The sequence below is a fragment of the Rhea americana genome, unplaced genomic scaffold, assembly GCF_003343005.1.
Source record: "Rhea americana isolate MKP2758 unplaced genomic scaffold, rheAme1 scaffold_293, whole genome shotgun sequence".
Lineage (NCBI taxonomy): Eukaryota > Metazoa > Chordata > Aves > Rheiformes > Rheidae > Rhea > Rhea americana.
The window spans coordinates 151,609-172,604 of record NW_028186416.1 but is presented as its reverse complement, the minus strand read 5'-3'; the positions used below and the strand labels follow the sequence as shown (position 1 = coordinate 172,604).

The following is a 20,996-nucleotide window of genomic DNA, read 5'->3' as shown; positions in this document are numbered from 1 at the left end:
TAATTACTTGATTTGGATTTAAAAAAAAAAAAAAAAAAAACTATTAATTTAACATAATGACTGTTTCTGAATGTGTTCTTAAGTGTAGAAAGATGCCAGAAAACCCTGAGAGGAAACTCTTCCCTATGAACCATAATATTCATTTAAATAAGATTTTTTTCTGGAAGTGTTGTTATGGGCATCCACTACGTAAAAATACTAGAAGATTAGCAAAAACCACAACATGCATGCTTATTCTGATGCAACAAGCCAAGTTTTCAAACAAATGTTTGATCTTTCCAGGTAAGAGATAAAGCACAGCGAGCTTCCCGAGTTCTTCTTGACATTGAGGCTGGTGCTCCTGTCCTACTTATACCTGAAAGCTCGAAGTCTAACAGTCTCATTGTAGCTAATCTTGGGAAACTGAAGGTCAAGAACAGATTTTTGTTTGCGGGTATGCCAGGTACCTTCTCATTAAAGAACAAGGTAAAAACAGAACCTTATTTCTGAATCTAGCAGCTGACAGTTTTTCTTGTGCATTTTATTTCTGTATCAGAATGGTAAATGACTCTTTTATTCTGCTTCTATATATTTAATGCTACTAGTAGTGAAACCATCCATACCAGCATGTATATGAAAATCTGGATCTTGTCTGCTGCTGATTGTACCCAGCTGTTCCTTTGGCAGCTGCACCTGGGCTTGTTTTAAGACATTTAGGGCAGAGGGGAGGCTGTTCTAAGGACTTACTGGAATTTGCCTTTGCTAGGACCCAGAACACAATGAGTGCACACCTGAAAAGGGCAGCTTAGAAGCGCTTTCATCTAACCCTGTTTAGCAGCTTCTTCAGTTTTCCACAAAACAAAATTTCTGTTGAGTGAGTAGCAGAAAATGGAAGTGTGTCTTGGCTGAGAGTTGCTTGAACATGCTGGAGAATAGAGTGGTTGTTGTTGTTAATTATTTTCTCCCCTTCCCCCTCTGCCTTCTTTCTCCTTTCACTTAATGAAACCAACTGTGTGTACTTAGGCTAGGTGTGGGAGAGGAACTAGTCTGTGTTGCTTTTGAGAGAGAGACACACACAATTTGGGGTGAGGAAAATCTGTCTTAGAAGACTTTCTGTATCCAGCCTTAGCAACAAAATTATTATTTTGTTCTGGGAATCAGCTATTTTCTTTTTTTTAAAAAAAAGAAAATTGGGAAAACTTAGGCAGACTGATTTACCACAGCAATTTTGTGGTACCTCTATGCTGTTGTCTTTACGGCTTGTATTGAAACTGGTTTAAATATGTTTAACCACTTATAGCAAACTGTAATAGGCCAACTGTGGAAATGTTTGATACTTTTGATCCTTCATACCTGTTCTTTCCTCTGATTTAATTTGTTTTTTTCCTATCAGTGTCTTTATTGCAAGGCAGCATTGAATTGTAATGTTGAGTTGTCTTACATGCTAGAGCATGTAAGGGTGCTAATATATTTAAAGATTCGTAAGTGGTGGATTCGCAAATTAATGTTAGGAGAGTAAAGAAAGTGTGTGTAATTTTCTTTCAGCTGAGAAATACTGTATTACCTAGCACTGTGGAAATCTGGGACTTTGAATAAAAATGTGGGGTTTCTTTCAGTTTTCTTTTTCTTTTTTTTTTCTCCTCTATCTTATGTTTGTTTATGAGGAACTAACTTTACAAGGCAATGCGTACAAGGATCCCACTTTATTTGAGGTATTTCATGTATTTATAGGAGTGTTCAGGTGCTCCTCATTCATCTATAAACTATTTCTTAAAAAAAAAAAAAAAAAAAAAAAAAAAAAAGACATTCCTTGAAATATTAAAAGTATGTTTGGGTTATAAAGACTTTGCTGAATTCCATAAGAATTAGATTTAAGTTTATTGTGTTTTGCTCTTTATGCATGTCTGAGGAGCTACCAGTTTGGATGTACTGTGTAACTTCATAGACTTAYAGGTGATGTGATATGGTTTTTCTTTGTATACACTTTTCACTCCTGTCTTTAGAAATCTGAGAACATTAGTATTTAAACTTATAATTTTATAATCCTTGATCATGACTGTAATGGAAACTTTCCAAGCACTAATTACTAAAATTCATAATTGGGAACTAAAAGGAAATTTTATGGGTAAGGATTATACTGTGATATCAGAGGTTAAGTACCAAAATAAGACAGCAATTTTATGCTATATGGTTATTTATTTGGGCAAATGAACTTGTGTTAAACTAAAATACGAAATTCACAAATTCAAGTCAGAGTAAACAGAGTGCATATCAAAATCAGCTTTGGGGTATAAAGGTAGTGTGTAAACCTGTTCCACTGGAGTAACTTCTTTGAGAAAAATCTCTTAACATTGAAGTGATGCTTTTGGTCAATGTGGAGCAGATCACACACTTTTCAGTTATTTGGTGTTAGAGAGCATTCTCTGAATTTGAAAAGGTTTTTAAGATTTCCTTCTACTGCATATGTAGGGGAAGAGGGATAAATTATTAAATGCTTTTCCCCCCTGCCCCCCAGCTGTTGCTGTTTTAATAATAAGGGTAAAGACTTATTCCATCTTATAGTTAACTATTACAGGACAAGTTTGGGACACTTGATATTATGACTAAATTATCTAGAGTGCATAAAAAGTTAACTTCAAGTATATGAGATATGTTCATTCACTATTTTCACAAAAACGTTAAGTTACTGGTATGATCTTGCAGAAATCATTATGCATGCTTTTGTAACTTGAAGAAAGCCCTTGTTATGCTGTGAAAAATAGCTTCTAAATATTTAGCAGTCGTTATTTTGCAGAAATATTCGATATCTTGTCAATTTTACTGTTCTAGTTTGCATTAATTTCTTCTAGGGTTGGGGTTTTTCTTTGGTTTTGTACTAAAACCACTCATTTGGAATTAATTTCTCATTGAAAATGTTTCACAGCTTTTTGAAAATAATACTGAAGTAAACTTGTTCTTTTTAAAGAGAATGTTTTAATCTACTGATAAGATAAAATGGAAAGAGCTTGACTGTCTTTTGGTAGTGGTAGAAGATACTGGCATTCATATAGGATACTTAGTTTTTTTGACAGTGATTGTTGTAGCTTCAGTCTTACTGTATTGATTCCTTAGTGTTTAATGTAAATATCCATTGTTAATTACAGAATTGCTTTCATTAGCAGGATTCAGTTCAATTTTCATCTCCTTTGGGAACCCCAAAGCACAGCATCAAGAAAATGACAAGTGCAGATGAATCAAAATCAGTGACAGAAGGGCTGTTTATGAAAAAATCATCAGGAACAAACATTTCTAGGCTGAAAAGTGAGCCTATGCTGACTACCCTGAATAAACAGCAAGGGCAACAATTGAAAATACCTGTTGTACCAAATTCTGATAGCCCAGGTATGTGATAAATGGTAGAAACCCTGTTCAGCTCTTCTTTTTCTGTATAAAATAATGCAGTGCAGCATTCACACTGCAGTGTTTCACATATATCATATTTGACTCTGAAAATGGACTGAAAAGTAACACTCTGGGTCTAAAGAATGTAAAGATATCTATTTGTTTAGAGTTGGCTTCAGTTTAAGATGCATGTCTGTAACTTGTTGCTGTTGTTGTTGTAAAGGCCCTTCTGGAACTCATTAGAATATGCATCTGCTTAGTAAATTGATTTCCATGTCAGACTTATCAATCTAGTGTGTTTTACCTCAGAAACTTACAGCAGTAGAAATTTGCTAGAGGCTTAATTTATAATCTTTCTTTATAAACTACTTATAAATATATGATCTGATATGATCATAACTATGGAAATGTTTATAGTTTTATTTTTAATGTGGAATATTATTAGAATAAAAGTTGTAATATTAACTGAGAGGACAGTTAAATATTTGTGTCCTGTAGAATAGTGGGTAGATATTGGGTTATATGTTTTATGACTTTGTGATTTCTTAACCAGTATGTAATGAGTGCAAAAACTTGATTTTCAGAATTCCATTCTCTTATACTCTAGGAAATTAGTTTCAAGGTGGCTTTTTGCAACTTAAAGAATTAGAGATCTTAGAGGTGTTAGTTCAGATTCTGGAAGAAAAAATTATGCAATCTCTGTGCATTTCAAACACATTTTGCAGACATATAAGGAGTACTGTGGGACTCTTATAAATAAGGTAACATTTACCTGAGAATGAGCTCAATATTTGTTAGTTACAGGTATTGATAAGTGTGAACAAAAGTCTTTAATAATAAAAAATCAGAATAACTTCAGAATAATGAGTAAACAGATTTCTTTTTGGAATAAGTTACATTACTTTTGTACATACTCTTTACTCCTTTCTATTGCTTAATGTATTATCTTACGTGTACTTGCAGAGGATCACATCTGCCTCCTAGACTGCATTATGGTTGATCTGCAAGACATGGACATATTTGCTGCAGAGAGGTATCAGAGAGAGTACTCTAAAGCTGTGGAAGATATGAGTACAGATTTGACCTTTCCATCCTACTTTGTCAGGCAGACAGGAGGAAGCTTGTTAACAGAACCTTTCAGACTGAAATTACAAGTAGAAAGAAACTTGGACAAGTGAGTTGATGGAAACAGGATCACTTTAAGCTGTTTACCTAAATGTTTTGCAGTGTTGTACATACCTTCTATTATATCTTGAATTATTACCTACTCTGTTATAACACCTTGAAATACTGTTTATTTTTTTCCTTGTTTGTTGTAGAGAGCTAAGTCATTCAGTTGCGGACATATCAATACATGGCAATCTGTCCTCAGTCCATTGTTCTTTAGATTTGATTAAATATAAACTGATTCGTGGACTTCTGGAGAACAATCTTGGGGAACCTGTTGAAGAGTTCATGCGACCTTATGATTTGCAGGATCCAAGAATTCATGTAAGAGGAACTGTGGGTTTATGCAATTGAAATTCTGTCCTAAAATATTTTACTTTGTTTTGTTTTGCTGTTAGGCGAAACAGCTTTCAAAGTTGTCGTGTTGTTTGAGAGATTGACTGGTAAATAAAAAGGCTTAAGCAGAAGAGCAGTGATGGTTTGAGCCCTTTCCTCTGTAGATACTGCTATGAATTCAGATTTGTCTTGATGTAATGACTGGTTAGGTGGTCCTTTCACCTGTGGCTTGTTCTTACCCCTTAGTGTTTCTGAGACTAGGATTTTGAGAGGTATTGGAGAAGCAGCAGCCTTTGCTTGTATTGGTTAGTAATTTTTAGGTATGTTGAAATGTACTKGTTGGGAAAAAACATAGTAAACCAATGAAAACTGTACTAATTATTTTCTGAATATTTAAGCTGAGTTGTTATTGCTATATATTATGGGCACATTAACAAGCTTAAGCTTTTCTGTTTGTATAAAACATTTTAGAGGGACTTGTCATCATGTGCAGGCTGATGATCCCTTTCTCATTGGGTCTGTGAAATTCTTAAAGACTGACTAAAAGATTAAATGGAACATGTACTATTTTCTGTTTGTGTCAACAGTCATCTTTTATCTGGCAGATCTGAGAGAAGAATTTCAGTAATACTGAAGCTCACAGAGCCATCCAAGTTTTTGAGCATGTTCCCAAGTATCACCTTTCTCTTAGGGCTGCAGTCAAATCCTATCCTTTCAGGAAGACTTTGAGCAGCATTTAGTCTGGAGTTGATTGGAATTTGTCCTTATTACTGAGAAGAAGTTGTTAAATAACATGTTTTCTCCTGGTCTTGTGGGATTCCAAGTACTGTTTATGTTGCATGACTATACTCTGCTTGATAAGCAAATGTATGCCCATGCTGGGGAAAAATACTAGAAAGCATCTAGGATCCTCTTAAGATCTGAGGAAAGGATGGGTAAAGTTCTCCTAATACTAGTATGTTCTGTGTGTCAGGCACCTCCCCTAAAACTCTAAATAAAATTAAGTTTTTTTAGTAGTTCCATAAGCTACAAATCTGATTTAATAATAGAAGGTGGCTGAAACAGTTTGAAAGAATGGTTGGCTGTTTTGTGGTGGGGTTTGTGTGTGTGTTGGTTTGTTTTGTAAGACATTGCTCAGGTTGGAGGCTACAGTGTTTTGAAATGTAACTTTTGTCCAGTGATGGTTAATGAAACTCTTTCAAGGAGAAAGACAGTATATTATAACTGTTTGTGTTTGTCCCAAATAAAAATTGTCACTTCAAAAATGAAAAAAAAAAAAAAAAAAAGTTCTGAAAAACCACAAAACATTTGTTGATGTTTTCCATTTTCAGACAGTTTTGAGTGGAGAAGTATATACTTCTATGTCGTTTCTCATTGACATGGTTAATGTGAGCCTGGAACTGATGGATCCAAAGGGAAAAGATGCTTGCAGCTCCTTAGCAAGGTGTGAATTTTCTTTTGTTATTGAATACATTATCCTAAATGCTACATTCCTCTAAGGTCTTAGAAGATAAGAATTGACATAATACATGAAAATGTGAATTGAAACAGGATTCCTTAATTGGAGTCCAAATTGACACTTGAATTACCTGAAAGATGGGATGAAGTGCCACTAGTCAAAAGGTATTGACTTGTGTCTTTCTAGCTGTTCTTGAAATCACAGTGACTTGAAATCAGCTGACTTGACCAAGACCAGTAGTATTCTATTTCACAAACTGTTGAGGGGAAATCTTTTTTTTTTTAAAAAAAAAAAAAAAAAGAAAGAAAAGAAAAAGAAAAAAAAAAACACAAACAGAGGAGGTATTTGCCATGCTTTTTTAATCCAGAAGGTTCCACAGCAGTGAAAAATATTACTAAATAGAGTAAGGATCCTATTTGTGTCTTGATAATTTAATATATGTGATTATAGATGTTACAGAAAATACATATATGAAAGATATTAGGTGTATAGCTCGTATACTTTAGACTAAGCGACTTCTTGGAATAAATATGTTCAAGACTCTCAAATATAATGTTTTGCTTTTTTTCCCCTAGGTTTGACTTTAAGAAATCCAAATTGCTTTATGAAAGCTGTTCAAATGCAACAAAGTCTGTAAATTTGGTTTCTCATTCCATGATGGCATTTGACACACGTTATGCTGGACAGAAGACTACTGCAGGTGTGCCCAATGTATTCAATTGTATCTTTCAGTCATCAAAGAATATGAGTAGTCCAGGAGCAATACAGATTGAATTGCACTTCAGGTTGGTAATTCTGTGGTGTTCTTTGGTGGTGGTGGGTGGTTGTTTGGTGGTGGTGGGTGGTTGTTTGTGGTTTGTTTCTCTTTTTTAATATTTTATTTTACTTTTTTCAGCAACTTTCTTTTTGGGTCAGGAGTGTCTCGTCCTTAATATAGTTGTTGTTCATGCATAAAAGTTTCTTGCTGGCTTTATATCTAAACTTGAAAGTATTTCTTGGGGGGACAAGTGGTACTTGATAGAATGAAATGTGCAGGTCTTAATTAGCTGAAAGTTGTTGAGCTTTAGGTTTTGTGGGGGTTTTTTTGTTGTTGTTGTTGGGGTTTTTTGTTTGTTTTACTGCAACAATGAGAAAATTATTTTAAGTTTGACTGTGTAAATGTACTGGGTGAAGTTCTAGCCTGCTGAAATCAGTCATGTTAAAGCTATGCTTACTTTAAAACGTATATCCATGCTTGGTTTCTTACTTGTATGTTTGTATGTAGTTATATTACAGAGTTAATTTCCTTATATTCTGGCAGAGAAGCCATTTTCCAGTAGGTGTCACTCTTGCCTTTTTGAAAGAATCAAATATGGAAATAGCCCCTTTTTAAAAAACCAAGTCTCTATTTCTCTTCTGTATTCTCTCTTATGTTGTTTTTTCTCATCTAAATCTCTTGGAATGCTTAAAAGCATCAGTGTGTGGAAATCCATTTTGTTCTCATTTTAATATTGGAAATGGTGTAAAGTAATAATGTCAGCATTTAACCTTATCAGCATGGTCTTTTGTTGAGGGATATTACCTAATGAAAAGGAAAGTGAAGTGAAATGACTGGTAATATGTTGTGCTCACTTCTGACAAACCTCACTGATCAGACCTAGCTTTCTAGCTTGTTCTTTCAAGAATGAGTCTGATACCTTCCAAAATAGTTGCAGAAGCAATGTAGCTTTTTTTTTTTTTTAAAAAAAAAAAAAAAAAAAAAGGGCTGTATTTTAGTCTAATGGAAAACTTTGAAGGTGTCTGTTCTTAAAATTTTTAAGTAAACGTAAGCAATCTGTCGTATGAATTTAGAGATTGTGTGAAGCTTTTAACTGCTTAGAGAATAAGTTTGCATTCAGAAAGGCTCCAGGATTTGCATTTGAATAAACCTAAACTGTGATAGGATCTTTTTTTATAAAACAGCATTAAAATATTGCCTGTAATGGTTTATCCAGCCTCTGCCTATATTGAAGGTTAGTTTGCACAATAAAGCCTAATGTGGTTTGAGTGATGTGGTTCCTTCCCCTTTATTCTCTCCACAGCTGCTGCGCCTTTAAATCGAAGCTGCATAAGCATGCGTTACATTTTTACTAGTGAAAGCATCCTTGGCACTAGATACAAGCTTTTGCACAGCACAGTGATAGTGTTATACTGGCTTATGCCTTTTGGAAATATTCTAGAGAGCCAGGCTGGGTTAAAGGATTTTCCTGTTGGAAGTAATGCATGCAGGCCTCTCCTCACAAAGGAATTACAGTTTTATAAGAGATAAGGATTTTTCTAGTTCAGAATGTGTTGGATATAAAATTGTTTCATAGTATTTAAGCATGCAGGTTATTTTCTGGTTAACATGACCAAATATTATGGATAGTCCAGATCATGAAGTCAAACACTTTTATCCTTCTTAAAATGTGATGCTTGAAAGTTCAGTAAGGCTAGCATTTTTTCTGAATGACAAAGAAGCTTCCTGTACTACAAAATGCTATCAGAGTGTGAAAGGAAACATGCTGTATGTCTGATCTTTCAGAAGGGCATGAAGCAAGGTTCAAATTTCATATGCTGTACATTAGATTTGATATCGAACAGATGTTCAAAAAAAATTCAGTTTTAAGAATTGACGTTTTGTGAATTACTAATCCTCGTATATGAAGATGCTTTTATAAGTTAATTTCTTGTTGCAAGGGTCTTTCAGTTCGTCTTTTTTATTACTATAGATTAGAAGCTATTCAAAGTTTCTTGGAGCTGAGATCAGTGAGGTGGTTGTGTGTAAAGCAAGTTGAATTTCAATCTGTTTTCAAAAAAAAAAAAAAAAATAGAAAAGGTCAGACACTCTGTAAACTATGTGCATTTCTATAAAGTTCCATGTAGTTCTTATTTGCCAGATTATAGAAGCTTTCTATTAAAATTGATGTAGAAAATAGAWTATGCAAAACGTAAAATTCATGTTAAGTGTACTCCTCTCTTAACAGGTCTACTAAGGATTCCTCCAGTTTCACAGTTGTTCTGAACAACCTTCGTGTGTTTCTAATATTTGACTGGTTGTTCCTTGTTCATGACTTTTTATATACTCCTGGGGATACCAAAAAAACGGAAAATCTCCTTCCTTCCTGGCAACGTAGTTACAGCAGTGAAACAAGTGTAGTTCCAAAAACAGTGAAAAGTGGAGTTGTTACAAAACGTTCATCTCTACAAGTATCTACAGAAAAACAGCTGGAAGTTAAGGTCAACGTGACAGGTAAATGCATTGTTTTCTTATGGTACTTCTTTAGGTACTTTGTTGTTTAGATGCCGTGTGCTAGTGAAAATAGGTCATTTAATCCTGCTAGAAATACATAAAATGGCTTGATGACTCTTCAAATTTCCTTATTTTATTTATGATTTTGTTTTGTTCAGGAACTGAATTTGTGGTTGTTGAAGACATGTCTTGTTTTGATACCAATGCAATTATTTTGAAGGGGACTACAGTTCTCACTTACAAGCCAAAGTTGTTAGATCGTCCTTTCTCTGGTAGTTTGTTTGGCATTGAGGTAAGAAAAAATAATTGTTCTTTTATAAAAAATCTAAAATTGGATTAACTAATGATGAAGGTACTTGACTATTAATACTTGATTTTAAAGTCGTGAGTACAACGTGTTCTACTACTAGAATAATCCACGAATTTGTTTTTGAAGTGAGTAAATTCCACATCGAGCACTCTCGTTTTCCAGCAGATTTAAGAATGTTTTTGTAATGTCTCTATTAAGATACTGAAACACTTGACAAGCAATATTTTGAGATTCTAGATAATAGTCTAACTTCTAGACATAAACTGGCAAATTGATTGCACACTGAAAGCTGAAGACTGACTGGGTAGACAGAAGCCTACATGTTCAGAAAAGGGCTCACAGGCTATAATCATAATTGACTTGAGGTGAGCAAACGGTATCATGCCATTGCAATGAAAGTGGATGGAATATATAGGCAGGAATCTTTTGTGAGGTTAAGTATGGAGAGTGATMCTTGCATTCTAGTCAGCAGCAGACTTTAGCTGTGGCCAGCCTTAGGTGAAATATCTGAAGAAACTCTGAACACTTCAGAGGAAAGCAACAAGAAGGTTCAGAGATGAGGCATATGTAATATGTCAGGAAAGTTTAAAAGAACTTGCTCACTCTAGGAACTTGTGTTGATTAAAGGAGCTTCTTCTGTGTTAAGAYCTTTGCATTAGGTAAAAGGTTATAGCAGAGCAAACAATGAAGTGGAGCAAATGAAGTCCACCATCCGTGGAGGAGCGCTGGATGAAAGCTCTGCAGTAAAGGAGTTACTAACCTGGATACCTGAATCTTTTTTCCTGAATTGGAAGAGCAGCTAGGAACTGGAACTTTTGGGTTCTTTACTGTCTTAAAGTTTATAAAGAAACTGTCCACAGAGAATAGTTTGGCTATAGTTTTGCTGTTTTGTGGTAGATACCCTTTGACTTCAGCATTCTTGCCAGGCTTATTTTTTCAGATCCTAACTTTTTTTTTTTTTTTTTTTTTTTTNTTTTTTTTCCCACTATTTCTAATTGTTCAGGTTTTCTCATGCCGATTAGGAAATGAGCAAGAGACTGCACTGTCAATTATTGATCCAGTACAAATTCAGATGGAACTCGTTGGGAATGCTTCCTACCCAAGTGGTTCAGGACTGTTGGATGCTTTCAACAGTGAGGATTTTCCTCCTATTTTAGAGGTAATATAAACGACTGAGTGAGACTATATGCAATAGAATACTAGACCATGATCTTGCAGAGATTTTTTTTTTTTAATCCCAGGAATTCAATGGAATATTTTAAAATATGTAAGAAAAGAATAAGGTGAATTCTGCCTGAAAGGAAAAGGCAAAGAAACAAGCATGCAAAAAAATGCTTTTACTGGTGAGGAGAGAGTGATTTCTGAGATATATTGCAGAAATCAATAGTGAAAAAAATGTAGACTTACAATACAGGCATGTCAGATAGTAACCAATTTACAGAAAATACAATCTTTTTCTTTCCTTTGTGTCTCATTCATATTGTTTATTAGTGGGAAAATATTTTTAGGGGCTTCTTTTCAACAAAAGGAAAACAATAACTAAAAACGTATATAATGAAAAAAATTCTTTCTTCWGGACTCTGTTACTAAATAGTAATGGAAATTTGCCAATTTTACTATTGGAGCTTTAAACAATGTCATCATATTTTAATATTAAATTTTGGTCTCCCTTTGGCAAATGTTTTGTTATCTACAATGTAAAAGAAGAATGTGGAGACACTCAATCTTATTTCTTCTAAATTTTCATTTAGATTCAATTGCAAGCACTGGATATCAGACTGTCCTACAATGATGTTCAGCTGTTCTTGGCCATTGCGAAGTCCATTCCTCAACAGACTAGTGCAGCTGTGTCTGACTCTGCTGTATTGGTTGCCGATAGTACTGCTAATCTTTCTAGTTCAGTACTGGTTAATGAGAGCTCCTCCTTGACATGTGAAAACAAAGAGATATCCAAACGTGCATTGGATCCTGTTCTTGGTATGTTTTTAAGTGTCACAGTGAAGCCCTTTTTTATGGTTAGAGGAGGCTTCTGCAGTGTGAAGTTAGACTTAATTTTTAACAAAAAAAAAAAAAGGTGTTGGTATCTTCAATGAAATGAAGGTTTTTGCATAATGATTTGAATTGTCAGTCTAATGCCATCATCAGATAATATTATCAAAAAAGTGACTTACCTGTTTGTAATGTGGCAGTGTATTATGTTAAGTTTTAATCAGTGTCACTTACACATCATGACGATAGACTAATTGTTAGGTAGCAAATGTTTAAAGGAGTGCGCTTCAAGTTGTTTAAACTGATAGTGAAGTAGCTGGTGATTATGGTGGTTTCTATTTCTTCATGAATAGCAGCCTTTTATTTTTCTTTGGTGAAAGTGCTTTTTGAAAGCTAAAGCTTGGGTGCAATTGGAACCATTGCCTGACAAAAATGAAAAAAYAAACACAAGTGAAAAACGGCTTTCTTCTCTGGTACTATACTTGAGTCATGTGAGGGATTCAAACTAAATGAGGAATTGTGTTCTGAGTGAAGAGGTTGTACTTAAAGAAGAATTGAAACTGAAATCAGTGAAGTACATTAACTTACTGTAAGAGAATAAAACTAGTCTGTATTCTAAAATGTAAACATTAGGTGTTTTTTTGTAAAAGTAGTGCTGAAAGGTATGCTATAATCTTCAAAAAAATAAAAAGCTCCTTTATTGCTATATAATTATTTTTAGAAATTAAAACAAGTTAAGGGGAAAAAACAAAAGGATTTATGGTTGCCTAATTGTTTCATTGTAGAGGTACAACTGGCTCGCCTTCAGGAGCTGGGATTCAATATCGAAGACTGTCGTAAAGCTCTTTTGATCTGCCAAGGTAACCTCAAATATTTTTAGCTGGCCTTTCGTATTACTTATGTTATCCAGCTTGTGATTAAGTAAAGACACTCAGATAATAAGGGAGCTCTGATATACAGACAGTATCCCTTCTGTACTTTACTTTGGTTTGCAACTACTGAAATTGTGTGTGTCATCTTAAGCATTCTCACTTTTCTGTTCTTCTGCTCTGTGTGTGTCATTTCGTCTCTTTGGTCACCAAACACTTTTTTTTTTTTTCCCTATTCATGATGCATCTCACTCTAGATTGCTGTGTTAGTATCCATTATTTTAGACTTCTGTATCCATTATTTTAGACTTTTCTTTCCTTTTGAGACCAATTTTTTTTCCCCAGTGATTTACCTGTTTCTTTCATCTTTGTCTTTTGAATCATGTGTTTTATTTACTTCTGCATGCAGTATATTGAAAGAAGGGGAAATTTTCATGCAAGAGAGTCTTTTTTTTAGTATTGTCATGTTTCCCATCTCATTTGTAGATATTCATAGTATTAATACAGGTGTATGTTATGTTGGTCCTCAGTTTACAGCTTTAAAGAACATTTCTTGTTTCTAGAGAACACTTGTATTTATAATTTCATCCTATTTATTTTATTAAATAGAACACATTTTAATACTATTTCTGTCCTTTGCTATACTACTTAGATTTACTTTAGTTTTAGCTGGTTTTATGTTTTTTACATTAAGTACATTTCACTGAGAAAGTAAGAGATGATTGCTTTGTTTTGTCTTCTAAGGTGAGCTGAAAAAAGCAGCAAGTTGGTTGTTTAAGAATGCAGAACCTTTGAAATCACTTTCCCTGACATCTTCTGGTCGAGATGGCAGGACTGTGCCTTTTCAGTCCATCTCTGGAGTGGAAATAAAGGCAGAAAATATATGTATTTGCTTTATTGATGACTGCATGGACTGTGATGTTCCCCTTGCTGAGTTAACTTTTTCACGTGAGTATCTGTTTTGTTGAATGAGTCCCATTAAATTACCCTCTGTCAGTATACAGTGTCAATTGTTCTTTGATTAAGCAGACTTCTGCTTCCCTAAAAATAGCTTACTTTTTGCTATAAAGGAGAGCCAGGGGAAAGGGGTGTGTGGGTGTGTGTTGGCTGGAGTGGTTTTTTGTGTATGTTGTGATACCTTTTTATTAGTGGCTTCCTAGTATTTTGAATCTGGCTGAAAGGTGGTGGAGAAGGCTGTATTCCGTTAGCATGTGGAGAGTTGAGCTACTTGAGTGTTTTATGCACAGATAATGTAAAAGAGAACAACACTTTCTTTATTAAGCAACCTATAATTATTTCTCTGAAAAAGGATCATGTAAGCCTCCTACTTTCTGACTACTCGTTCAGGAAGAAGCTTTCGAAGACTTAATTGATTCTGATGATTGTGCTGGTTTTCTTAAATGTCTCTGCTACTTGATACTTTGGTTTTATACCTTTCAGTACTGGAGAAAAGAGCTGTAATTTAGCTGCAGTCAGTTCCTTCACTATCTCTTGCAGATTGCTAAAGGTTGAAATAAATGTGACTTAATACACTTACTGCAAGTAGGAATGCCAAGGTTCAGAATGCATGATTTAATATCAGTCTCTTAATTGTGGTAGTATCTGGGAAGTCAAGATAAGATGAAACAAAAAAAAACAAAATTCGTATAGGAAGCATATTTAGGATTTTTTTTAAAAAAGATTGTGAACATATCAAAAAAACKTATTCCCACTTTGTTGAGTTATGATCTGCTAAAGTTTTCTAGCATTGCTGCCTCTAAAATGCAACTACGGACTTTTTTTTCCTAGTAGAAAATGTCTGATCGCATTTTAGTAGATTTGTTTAGAGCATGAGATAACACGTGGTATGTGTCCTACTTAGCCTGGTGGTAAATAATGGTGGTTAGGGAGAAGTAATCTATTTACTATGATAATTCTCATCATGTCTCAGTCTACATATTAGTGTAGATGAAATGTAATCAGAATCTTTGACCACAGGTCTAATTCTACTGTGTGGAGGAAGGTACGATAAGCGGACTACAGTCTCTGGAGGGTTATAATTGTGCTTATTCCTTCTTACGTACCTAGCAGAGGGAGTCTGTCCTGAACCGAACCCAAGGGAGGGTTACTGTTATAAAGCATGGTTGTTCATAAATGTTGTTATTTAAAAAGCATTATGAAGCGCTTTTGGTACTATTTGGATTTAAAAGACAAAGCAAAAACTTTCCATTTCTTATTAACATTTCCCTAAATAGGGAAACTTGATCGCATTTGTTTTACGTTAGTAAAATACTTACTTCTGTGGTAGGTTTGAATTTTCTGCAACATTTGAGAGCCAACCCTGAAGGCTATGCTCATTTTACACTCTCCGGAGATTATTATAACCGTGAGCTTTCAGGTAAGATACTGGGTTTGGGGTTTTGTTTTCTCCTTTTTAAGATTAGGAAAGCAGTCTTATACTATCCTGAAGTTTTTCCAACATAAAATATGTATAAAGGAGTGTGAAATGTGAAAAACATGATCCTGAGGAGGAAAAGGAGGGAAGATTTCCCAACTTAATATGTGACGGRGAGAGAGGAAAAAAATAGATTGCTGATACAAAAATTATATTGAAATTATTTCATGTTGACTGGCATGTCCTTGGATAGTCCTCTTAAGTAGTTAGCTGTCTCTGTGTTAACGCATTCTTTTTTGACGTTTAATTTCTCTGATGYGTTCGATTCATTATTTATTTCAGAGAGGAAAAAAAAAAGCACATGAGGGTAGGAGATTAGGTTGAAGACAATGGATACGCATAATGAGACCATCATAACTTGTATTTTAATTTTAAAAAATTTGAGATTTGACCTATACTCATAGGTCAGCCACTGATAAATAAAATAACTTAGTTGTGTGTTTTCTCTGAGTTGAGAAATAATTACAATTTTTTGTTATAGAATTTATAACAGCAACCTCAGGAATTATCTGTCAATAACCAGATAATCTTTTGTATTAAAACATATCATTAGATTATTTGAATAGCTTTTAGGCCTTTGTCCTTTTGTGATGCTGAATATTAGGCATATATTTTCATTGCTGAATTATTTAAAATTTTGTGATGTATTTTGAAATCTCTTTGAGAGAATTCAGTTCCAGTTGCATCATTTCAAACTTGAAGCTGTAATTTCTTTCCAACATTTTTGTCAGGATTGGGATATTTCTGCAAGACTGTACCTATAGGATACACTGGCTCAAACAGAGGAGCTGGAATATCTTTGTACTATCTACTAAATTAAATCTGTAGGTTTACAAGTTCATCTTGAGTGCATGTTGAAAGTTAAAGATCTCATTGTTGAATATGCATTCTTAAAACACTTACGTATGTAAACAGCATTCCAACRTGGCCTTCAAATGTGTAATGTTTATGGCGTTTTCTGTTTGTTTTCAGGCTGGGAACCATTTATTGAGCCATGGCCATGTTCGGTTTCTTGGCAACAACAAGCTTCGAGCCGTCTCCACCCTTCCCGACTGAAGCTGGAAGTAAAGGCTAAACACCGTTTGGATATAAAYATTACATCTGTCTTCATAGGTGAGTAGGATTACCAGAGGACATCATTACAGTGTCTTAGTGTACTGAAATGATAGACATTTCTGATTGAGTCCTGTTTGTGTCCCTAGATTCTTAAGACGATACTGTACATAGGTGTGCATTTAGGCAACCTATATTTTATCATACATTGTAAACGTGTAAAGGCTTGATTTACGTATTTTGGAGGTTAATAGGAAATCTTTTTCTTGTCATATGAATTCTATCAAAGTCATTTTACTTGAAATTTATTTTTAATCAGAAACAGGCTTTCCACATTTCATCGAAACACTTTTAAAGTACTGTAAGCTCATCAATTTTCAGTACATTGAAACTACTTGTTCAATTCTGTAATCTGTGGAAACCTGAGTTATCAATTTGCACCTGGAGAAGTCAAAATATTTTGTTCATCATTAACTGAAACTTCAGATATAAGCCTCTGTGTTGTTAATGGAGAGACTATAGTTACATACATTACCTGGAAATATTACTTATTCTGTATGTAAGTCTAGATAGTTGGTGCTTAAAATAAAAGTTGTAAATGACAAGATATAGGAGAGCATTCAGTGTCCTTTGATTTGTTTCTCCAGCAAGGCCTATATGGATTTGGCAGGGGCAGAGTGTGTGTGTGTGTGTGTGTGTGTGTGTGTGTGTGTGTGCGTGTGTGTGTGTGTTAAGGTGGAAGGAGAAGTGGTTCCTAAGAATTCCCATGGTGGTTTTTACTACTAGTGATGCCAGCAGACTAGCGCATGATTATTATTGTGCTTCTGCCAAAGGACTTCACTGGTGTCAGATGTTTATGCAGGAATGTGCATGTACCTCTTAATTTTATTAGAAACTACCTCTGATGTGAAAATAATGAAAGTTAATTGCCCCTTGGAGAGGGCTGTAATATTACCCCAAGAGTATCTTGAGAATATGAATCTTACTGAAAAAAATATAAAGTGCTTTTTTCCTAGGAATAGAGAAAGAAAATCTTCTTGTAGATACTGCTGTGAGTTCATGAGTTCATTCCTTTAGGTTATATATGGCTCTTAGAAAAAGCAGTAAAGTAAAACTTGAAGTGAATTACCCTTGCTATGGAAGTGGAGTAMTTTTAGCTTCATGAATTTGACATACTTCTCTATTACTTTATTTACTGCCACCTTGGCAAACATATACTGTCTATGCTTATATTTCTCTAGAACAGTACGCAAGTACCAAACAGTCATGGATGGAAGATTACTGTAAGCAGGACAAAGAAGTAAATGTGAGCAGTTCAGAAGACTGGATGGGCTCTTCTGTGGATCCACCATGTTTTGGGCAGAGTATGATATTCATTATCACGCCACTTTATTTGTTTTAACATTTTACAAACATAAGTATTTGGTCTTCACTGCATACAATAGATTGTTAGAGAAAATTTGGCAAAAAAAGAAGAAAACGGTAGTTTCTGTTAAATTGCATTAAATTCTTGAAAAAAGAACTTTCTAGCTACATAGCTTTGAGCAAGAACTTGGCACTGCTAGTTTTGCTTCCTTTTTCATCACACTTTCTCAGTTAATGAGTGGCTATCCCRTAAAAAAGACCAAATAAGAGCATACGTTTTAGAGTATGTGCAGTTCTGCGGAGATTACCTCTAAAAATTTTCATAGATGCTATCTTTTTCTTTTACATGACACTAATGACTTCACAGGAAGGATTTTCCCCAGCCTTCCCAATTGGGAGGATGGTAGCTTCTGATGTAAATAACATGATTGAAAGAGGTATAAATAAGAAAGCACTTCAAAGACTATGGTAAAGATTAAGGCAAGAGCCCAATTAACAGCTTTGTTATGTTGCAGTCATTCATATTTGTACAAAARTATATTAAAGTGCTTAGCTAGATAAATCTTTACCAGTGGCTCACATGCTTTTTACTGTTAAGTGTTCAAATATGATTATCTGCCTTGCTAGCTCCTCCTCTCTCCCCTCCCTCCCCCCCACATGCCCACGCCTCACAGACTTATAATGACTTAGTTTATGGAAAAAATGCTATTATATTGGTGAAACAGTTCTCTAAGAACTCACGATAGGTGACAGTTCTTTTCAGCTTTTCTTCCAGCACTACTTCTGGAAGAAGTTTCAGCAACTTGCATGCCAGCTTGATAAAAGCAAGTGGATAGGCACTCATACACTGATTGCATGATGCTGACTGTCTGTGTCTTTCCTGCTTCATGATGGTGAATAGTCTACCTAYGTATCTGCATTTTTTCTTACCTGCTAACTTTGTCTTTCCTGTCTGCCAGGCCTTCCTCTTGTCTACCTTAGAACTAGGAGTACAGCCAGTTTGACTAACCTAGAACATCAGATCTATGCTAGAGGTACTGTAAAGCAGAGAGAGATGTAAAGGTTTTTTCTTCCTTGGCTTGGAAACCTCTTATACAATAGTGTTGTGTATGTGATTTGCCAATAAATTGATCTCTGTGAAAGTTAGCAGCTGCTMTGCTTTTAGGTTGCTTAACTTTAGCCTTTCATCCTGTCTATCTTCCGTGCTCCTCTATGGGCGCTTCAAGAAAGAAGGGAGCAATATAACTAATCCTGTGTGAGAAAATCAATTGTGTTTTTGAGGCAGGGTATATGACCTATTAAATTCTTAATGTCTGTTTTCCAGAGAGATGATATAATATAGTAAAAGCAACTCAACRAGTATTTTAAACTTTATATTCTAAAAAGGTGTAGCAGTATGTACAATATATGTGCTAATGCTTGAACCAGCATTCATATTTAGCTATTTAAAACTTTAGGATGCCTTCAGAAGCAACTTCATCTATTTTCAATGAGTCTTAATAAATAAGGCCTTCTTCATAAATGACCTGTTAATTTGTTTGTTTTATATTTGACGCTACTGTCTCTRGGCAAAACTACCCAGTTTAAAATTGGATTTTAAAATTTGTGGCATTGTGGAAAAGAAATTAGCACACTTACTAAACATGTTTCCCATGTGGAAAAGTTGACAAATAAAAGGGGGAAATAATTTCTGTAAATTGACATCTGTGGCCAATTTATATTGCCCTTTACAAATGTTTACTCTGAGTGGTATGCAGACAGTTTGTAGACATCAAGCCAAACAGAGAGAAAAAAAAATATACATATACATATACATATACATATATATATATATATATATATATATATATATAAAATAATGGAAAATGATAGAAGCATTTATTTTTCTCATTCAGGAAGATTTTGGGGGGGGGAATTAAATATTTTTGTGTAATTTTAATGATATTGTGGCTAAAGAAAATGACTGAATTAACTGTGGGGAAAAAACTTTCCTATAATGATGAAGTATGTATTTTCAGTTGGTACTTGTGAGATGCAACTTTCACAGGGTGCTTTCTTTTCAAAATCAGGCCACAGTCCCCAAAACTCCTTTTTAAATGTTTTTCAAAAATAAATTGGGAACCAATTAAATTGCCAAGTTGACTGTTCATCTAGCTTCTAGTTTGTAATTTTGTAGAATCAGAGCTAGCCAGAAGGGATGGACTAAATCAAGCTCAGTGCTAAAAAGATTATTGTTTTATTTGCAGTTGGCAATTTTTTTTCTTTTGAAGAACTTTAATGTTCTTGCCATTTAACTGGAAAGAATTTTCTCCATAAACTATGAAGTGATCAGATTTAAGTCTCCACTGATAATGTAAGGAATATAGCCATCTGTTGTTATTTGGAAGAACATTGAATATGATCAACAATAACTTCTTCAAAAACATAACTGCCCATCCTTGCCTCTCYGTCCTTGCCCCTATAAATTTCTGCTTAAATTATTATTAATTAAATGCATGCTGCCGTGGGATGAGTAGGTCTCAGAACATGATATACCTGAACTTATCAGTCAAACTTTAGAGTGACAGCAAATAAATGCTGTGGAACACTTTAATTTGTATCTTACCTTTCCATCTAGCAGGTGATTTATTGGATGCGTCATCTTACTCTTTCTTTCCCAGTAAGTTATGTGTGAGCAGATTTTTATCTTCCTTTTTAAGTAATTATTGAGATTTGGTTTTTGTGAGTTTTTTTTATTATTATTTTATTTGGCAAGTCTAAACACAGTGTTTTCAGTGACATAAAGTACTGCAGAACAGAAGAGGAGAGTAGCACTTGTGGACTTATTAATATGTGTGATTGAAAAAAAGTCAAATACGGTGGGTACTGTTTCTCGTATCAGGTTTTTGCAGTCCCCGGTATTTTAACAAAACCAGGTTACCTTTGGTTGCATTCAGATTATTTTTCTCACCTTTCTTTAGCAGGCTTTATCTTATGTAGGAGTACATTTTTACTTTTCAACCTTTAAGAAACCCCTTGAAATAGGGTGATGGGTAACTCTGAATTCATCACATGTAAATCTTTCTTACGTAACAAAACATAAATCTTAMTTAACTTAGCAGTAAATAGATATTTAATACTTTATGAGCATTTGAATACAGAAGAAATGTAGTTCAACATTAGTCAGCTAAGACTGAGTTCTTAGTTGGGTTTTCTACATGTTATAACTGGAGGCSTTATGTATTGTAAGTCACAATAACAATTAATGAGATGTTAATTTGTTCCTTCATGTCATCAAACTCATGTACTTTCTTGTTTGCTTTCTGAGGGGGTATGTTTGTTCCTTTTGCTGGACTAAGGCCAACAGATGATGTAGAGGAAAGTTTTCTGTTCACTTTACCATTTCTGTAGTAGTGTAATTACTG

At 34.5% G+C, this 20,996-nt stretch overlaps 1 protein-coding gene across 8 annotated transcripts in view; it reads left to right on the top strand.

The window, feature by feature from the left end:
- The window catches only part of VPS13D (vacuolar protein sorting 13 homolog D), a 113,834-nt gene that overhangs the window by 26,157 nt on the left and 66,681 nt on the right, over positions 1–20,996 (top strand). For 5 of the 8 annotated variants that reach the window (XM_085309158.1, XM_085309155.1, XM_085309156.1 and 2 more), the window contains 16 exons: positions 283–465; positions 3,138–3,360; positions 4,324–4,534; positions 4,680–4,851; positions 6,195–6,307; positions 6,898–7,107; positions 9,307–9,572; positions 9,731–9,864; positions 10,886–11,041; positions 11,634–11,859; positions 12,657–12,731; positions 13,485–13,688; positions 15,028–15,117; positions 16,147–16,287; positions 17,469–17,591; positions 20,210–20,251. In XM_085309158.1, the coding sequence (XP_085165284.1) occupies positions 283–465; positions 3,138–3,360; positions 4,324–4,534; positions 4,680–4,851; positions 6,195–6,307; positions 6,898–7,107; positions 9,307–9,572; positions 9,731–9,864; positions 10,886–11,041; positions 11,634–11,859; positions 12,657–12,731; positions 13,485–13,688; positions 15,028–15,117; positions 16,147–16,287; positions 17,469–17,591; positions 20,210–20,251 (2,569 nt within the window). The remainder of the gene's footprint in view (positions 1–282; positions 466–3,137; positions 3,361–4,323; positions 4,535–4,679; positions 4,852–6,194; positions 6,308–6,897; positions 7,108–9,306; positions 9,573–9,730; positions 9,865–10,885; positions 11,042–11,633; positions 11,860–12,656; positions 12,732–13,484; positions 13,689–15,027; positions 15,118–16,146; positions 16,288–17,468; positions 17,592–20,209; positions 20,252–20,996) is intronic. The other 3 variants (XM_085309157.1, XM_085309160.1, XM_085309159.1) reach the window with 3 other exon arrangements.